The sequence below is a fragment of the Vigna angularis genome, chromosome 5 (assembly GCF_016808095.1).
Source record: "Vigna angularis cultivar LongXiaoDou No.4 chromosome 5, ASM1680809v1, whole genome shotgun sequence".
Classification (NCBI taxonomy): Eukaryota; Viridiplantae; Streptophyta; class Magnoliopsida; order Fabales; family Fabaceae; genus Vigna; species Vigna angularis.
The window spans coordinates 23,860,375-23,866,531 of NC_068974.1; the positions used below are offsets into that span (position 1 = coordinate 23,860,375).

The 6,157-nt window shown below is 38.0% G+C and overlaps 1 protein-coding gene across 1 annotated transcript; it reads left to right on the forward strand.

The window, feature by feature from the left end:
* Positions 1 to 380: 380 nt before the first annotated feature.
* Positions 381 to 5,341, forward strand: LOC108340424 (probable alpha,alpha-trehalose-phosphate synthase [UDP-forming] 7). Its single transcript, XM_017577809.2, has 5 exons — positions 381 to 558; positions 656 to 721; positions 1,266 to 3,303; positions 3,880 to 4,153; positions 4,734 to 5,341. Exons 3-5 carry the CDS (start codon positions 1,313 to 1,315, stop codon positions 5,073 to 5,075), a joined length of 2,607 nt encoding a protein of 868 aa, XP_017433298.1. The 5' UTR covers positions 381 to 558; positions 656 to 721; positions 1,266 to 1,312; the 3' UTR covers positions 5,076 to 5,341.
* Positions 5,342 to 6,157: the final 816 nt, after the last annotated feature.

Sequence of the window (6,157 nt, forward strand, 5' to 3'; positions counted from 1 at the left end):
CGTACTGCGAGTACGCGTTAGGTCCGAAGCACGTGCAGAGCGCGTGGTCAATGCTCTCTCCGGGTGTTGCCAGCTGGCATTTCGCTCCACTCACTTCCCAACCCAACCTTATCCAATTTCTTATAAAGTTCGACTAATCTCACCTTCGTCTGCACTCTCATTTCCTCACTGCCACTTCCATTGGCCACGCGTAAGGCAACGCGGCCTCCCATTGGTCCGTCACACGAGTGCGTTGCACGCATGGCGCCACCGTACGCTCCTGTAGATAAGAGGCCACGATTTTGTTGTGCTTAAAAAAATTAAAAGAGAGAGAGACAAATAATATTTTTAAAACGTAAAAGAAATTGGACATATTTGATTATTTTGCGTTCGCCTCAGTTCCTATGAATGTGTATTAATTAATTAATTAAATAGTTAATATTCGGTTTGTGAAATTTTATATTAATTCTGTGAATCTGCGTTTCTATATTTTCACTATAACGCTTTCCTAATTCGTAATTCCTTTCGGGCTGAAAGCAGAAGAAGCAGAAGGAAGAAAGAAAGAAAGAGGGAGAAGAGGTAGAGAAAGAGAAAGAGGAGGGAGATCTTGTAAATAAGGAAACCCTAGTTTTTCCTTTTTTGGCTTATTTTTCTAAATTTTCCCATTAATTTTCAGTTCCAACCTGCTACTGTTGCCAATAAGGAATCTCTTCTTCTCTTGTCATTGCTTCAATCGAACAAGGTCTGCTATCATTTCAATTCCCCGTTTTCTCAATTTTCCTGTGGTGTTCCCTTTTCTGTTCTGGACAATAAAGGGGGCGTCTTTTTTGTTTTTCTGTTTGGTTTTTTAATCGGGTAGGATTTTCATCGATCCCGTTGTGTCGGAAAATCGCTTAAGTTTTGTTGGAATAATGGGGTTTTTTTAATTTTTTTTGAAACCCTTGTAAAGGGTGTCTGTTCCTGTGCTCAATGTGATGTAACCTATTTTGGCGGTCAAGAATTTGGGGCTTTTGCATAGTATCTAAGATTGGAATATGTGTTCCGGAATTACCATGTGTGTGTGTGATGTGTCTGCATTTTGGTATAGTGGTAACTACTTGCCACCAGGAAAGTATGTATGTGTTGTTGTACAGTGTGTTTCGTTATTTATCACTTAATGAATCCAGTTCTCACGTGTTGATGTATGAGAATGCGTGTGTTGTGTTTGAAGGCTATGTGTTAGGTTGTTCTTGAGCCTTCAATGATTAATGGGTTTTTGTTTGCTGTTGTTTTCTTTGATTTTGCAGAGTGAAGGAGTTTTGTGGGATTGGGTATTATATAGGAAGGCGCAAAGATGATGTCAAGATCGTATACAAATCTTTTAGATTTGGCCTCTGGGAATTTCCCGGCAATGGGGAGGGAGTCTAGGGAGAGGAGGCGGATGCCGAGGGTTATGAGTGTTCCAGGGTTTCTCACTGAGGTAGATGATGATCAGGCAGTTAGTGTTTCCTCTGATAACCCGTCGACAATTACTACGGATAGAATGATCATTGTGGCTAACCAGTTACCATTGAAGGCAAAGCGAAGAGAGGACAACAAAGGGTGGTCTTTCAGTTGGAATGAAGATTCGTTACTTTTACAGCTTAAGGATGGACTTCCGGATGACATGGAAGTTCTTTATGTTGGTTCCTTACGCGTTGATATTGATCCAGCAGAACAGGATGACGTGTCTCAGAATTTGTTGGATAAATTCAAATGTGTTCCGACTTTTTTACCTGCTGACGTTTTGGCAAAATTTTATGATGGTTTTTGTAAAAGGCAGTTGTGGCCACTTTTTCATTACATGTTACCATTTTCAACTGACAAAAGCCATCGATTTGATCGCACTTTGTGGGAAGCTTATGTGCTAGCAAACAAGCTATTTTTTCAGAAGGTAGTTGAAATAATAAACCCTGAGGATGATTACATTTGGATTCATGATTATCATTTGATGGTGCTGCCTACTTTTATTAGAAGGCGTTTTAACCGGGTTAAAATGGGATTTTTCCTGCATAGCCCCTTTCCATCATCAGAGATTTATAGGACTCTTCCTGTAAGGGAAGAGATACTGAAAGCTTTGCTAAACTCTGATATCATCGGATTCCATACCTTCGACTATGCTCGTCATTTCCTTTCCTGCTGCAGTCGTATGTTGGGTCTGGAGTATCAGTCTAAGAGGGGTTATTTAGGATTGGAGTATTATGGAAGGACAATCAGTATTAAGATTATGCCTGTTGGTATTCACATGGGTCGGATTGATTCAGTCATGAGAATGGCAGTTGAGGAGACCAAGGTTAAGGAGCTCAAACAGAAATTTGAAGGTAAAACCATCTTACTTGGTGTTGATGACATGGACATTTTTAAAGGAATAAATTTGAAGATTTTGGCAATGGAGCAGATGCTCAGACAGCACCCTAAATGGCAAGGAAGAGCTGTTCTGGTCCAAATAGTTAATCCTGCTAGAGGGAAAGGGATACATCTGGAGGAGATACATGCTGAAATACAAGAAAGCTGCACTAGGATCAACAGAGTGTTTGGGCGGCCTGGTTATGAACCTATTGTTTTTATAGATAGAGCAGTATCTATTGCTGAAAAAGTTGCCTATTACAGCATTGCTGAGTGTGTTATTGTCACAGCTGTAAGGGATGGAATGAACCTAACTCCTTATGAATATATTGCTTGTAGACAGGGAATATCTGATTCTGAATCATGTTCCAATGCCAGTGACCCAAAGAAGAGTATGCTGGTGATATCAGAATTTATTGGGTGTTCTCCATCACTTAGTGGGGCAATCCGTGTCAATCCATGGAATGTTGAAGCAACTTCAGAGGCAATGAATGAGGCCATCTCAATGAGTGATGGGGAGAAACAGTTGCGGCATGAGAAGCATTACCGGTATGTCAGCACCCATGATGTGGCTTACTGGTCACGTAGTTTTTTGCAAGACATGGAGCGGGCTTGCACAGACCTTCTAAGGAAGAGATGTTGGGGAATAGGTCTTAGCTTTGGATTTAGAGTTGTGGCACTTGATCCTAATTTTAAAAAGCTCTCAATTGATGCTATGGTTTCAGCTTACAAGAGGGCAAAGAGTAGGGCCATTTTGTTGGACTATGATGGTACTGTGATGCCGCAGAACTCCATTAACAAGAGTCCAAGCAAGGAGGTCTTGTCTATTATGGAATCACTTAGTGCAGACCCAAAAAATATTGTTTTTATTGTTAGTGGAAGGGGGAGAGAGAGCTTAAGTGAGTGGTTTGCTCCCTGCAGGAAACTTGGAATTGCCGCAGAACATGGGTACTTCTTGAGGTCTGCTCTCTCTCTCTCTCTCTCTCTCTCTCTCTCTCTCTCTCTCTCTCTCCGAAATGTCAGCTATTTTTCTGTTTTGCTTCATATTAACTCTCCACAGATTGCTTATTGTAATTGTCATATGAAACATATCTTAGACATCTTCAGCGTACAATGTATGCTGTAGAGTTGTGGAAAGTGCTATTTTTTTGTGTGAATAAATCAGGTTACAGTAATTTTGTTTTATTCTCAGTTTGACCAAGGCCCATTAAGCAGGGGTCAAAGTGTTTCTAAAGTCTAATTTAACAGATGCAATATAATATTACAAAATATTTATATTGGGTTTTGCAAGTATTGTTAGTAAGTCACACTATGAAGTTCAAATTGTTGCTGAGAACACATCGGCTTCTGACAGCTATGCCAGGAATAAATTCCCGTCGAGTGGTATTTTGTTTCTGAAAATGTTTCTCACTATTTCTGCATTTAACTAAACATATAGATTCTCATCTCTCTTGATCTCCAGTCCTTAAATTCTGTCCTGCAGTTTCTGATTTGGTAACATGACAATTTCTATATTAAACAAATTGTTTTATTCAGATGGGGCCACAATGGAGAATGGGAAATTTGTGGTAAGTCCTCCGACTTTGGATGGATGCAGATAGCTGAACCTGTGATGAAACTATATACTGAGGCAACTGATGGCTCCTCAATCGAAAGAAAAGAAAGTGCTTTAGTCTGGCAGTACCGTGATGCAGACCTTGGTTTTGGATCTTCTCAGGCTAAGGAAATGTTAGATCATCTAGAAAGTGTTTTGGCCAATGAGCCTGTTGCCGTGAAGAGTGGCCAGTTTATTGTTGAAGTAAAACCACAGGTATATAATTTCTCTGAGAAGAAAATGAGCCTTTTCAGAATCTCCTTTCTAAAATGCTACTTTCCTGAGTTTGGATTTTTGAGTTCTATCATGCCCAAAAAAGAGCATAATGTGCTGCATTTAATTTGTTTGTTTTGCTTTCATAATTTTTTGGTGGCACTAGGAAAAAGCCTGTTGTTAAATACGGTTTGTGTCAACTGTTGAGAGGTCATTAAGGCTTCTGCAATAGTATCATTGTAAATTTACCAGTGCCATTAATTTGTTAAAAAGAAGTGGTAAATAAGTAGTTAAGGAATATTTTGTTGCAAAAAGTAGAAAAACTGGACTTTAGATAGAACCTGGTCCATGTCTTTCCAAGTCTCTCATATTCTCTTTCATATTTCTGATGTTCTGTTTTGACAAGACCCCTGTTTTTGGAAACAATTGATGCTTCTGAAACGGCATAGCAGCTGGTGGTTGCTATGTAATCTTGCCATGAACTTACAAATGATTTGATATTGCTTAAACAGTTGGGCCACCCTTGGTTAGGGGAAATGGCATAGTGATTCATCTGATTCCATTTGGGTGTTTGTGTTTGCAGGATGTGAGCAAAGGTTTGGTGGCCGAAAGGATATTTTCGTCAATGGACGGGAAAGGCAAGCAGGCTGACTTTGTGCTGTGTGTTGGTGATGACAGATCAGATGAGGACATGTTTGAAATAGTTAGTAGTGCAATTTCAAGGAATATTCTTGCCTCCAATGCTTCTGTGTTTGCTTGCACAGTTGGACAAAAGCCAAGCAAAGCAAAGTATTATCTGGATGATACAACCGAGGTAACAAGCATGCTAGAATCTTTGGCCGAAGAATCAGATTCTTCACCCTGCATACAAGAAACTGGGGATTCCTCTCGGAGGCAAGTATCAGTTCAGGTTTCTCTGATTTAGATGATCATGATTTTTTTTAATTGGGATGTAATATTCGTGGTGACATTTGGGGCGTTTGCAGAGTATGTTTTCATAAATTTTTTCTTTCTTTTGCTTTTCTTTCTTCTATTATATATTACATATATTTTTGGGAGAATCCCGTCATTATTTCTGTTCCGTTATTCATAACTTTGGTTGGTTGTGGTGTAGCAGCAGACAAAGATGTTAGTTTGGTTTTTATGTCCTATAACAAAGGAAGAAAATAGTGGAATTCTTGCTTTCCAAAATTAGATTTTGATTTCTCGGAACACAGTTTATTCAGAGATGTTCCTACTAAACTTAAACCATTTATACCAGAAGCGTGCAATATAGTAATTAGTATATTTAAGTTCTTTCTTATTCAATTTTAATGCTATTTAGAAAATTTGAATAAAAATTAACTTGAACTTCTATTGTAAGAAATAGTAACATGATGTTCTAAAACTCAATTTCAACCTTTTACGGCTGGAGTAACGAAGTATGCCAGAACTTTGACGAACATTAAATTCCTCGGAATATTTTGGTACAGGAAGATTCTTGAAAAGAATTTTCAACAGCCTAAATTCGGTGGCAGCATTTAATTGTGTATTCACTTTAACAATTTGTAGGAATATATCCATAAGAAGATGGAGTGGGTGTATCTACTTTCATTTAATTGTGGATAGGTTCTTTATGCACCTGATTTTTCCAAGTTTTATAATGTGTAAAATAAATAATCTCGTATAATAAGACAAAGTAAAGATTTAGGAAGTACAAAAAATATTTCATTAAAAGTTGAAAATGTCTTTTTCTATAAGCGATGGAAACAACTGTAAAATTCTTTCTCAAATATCATAACATAACCATTTTTTGAAATTATTAATTCATTCGCAAAGGTATAATCTCTTGAAAATTAATATTTAATAGTTTGTAGTGTATTTGATAATAACTTGTTATACTGATGGTGGGGGTTGGAGTGGGGTATGGAGTCTAGATTTCATAGAAGCCTATTGAAAGGATACAATTTATCATTACTTCTCTATTATACTATTCTTTAGATGTTAACATTTGTTACATAGTCTTCA

Coding starts and splice junctions, on each gene's coding strand:
- LOC108340424 (XM_017577809.2), top strand. CDS start 1,313: ATGATGTCAAGATCGTATACAAATCTTTTAGATTTGGCCTCTGGGAAT. Junction 3,304..3,879: donor GAACATGGGTACTTCTTGAG/GTCTGCTCTCTC, acceptor TGTTTTATTCAG/ATGGGGCCACAATGGAGAAT. Junction 4,154..4,733: donor TTGTTGAAGTAAAACCACAG/GTATATAATTTC, acceptor TTGTGTTTGCAG/GATGTGAGCAAAGGTTTGGT.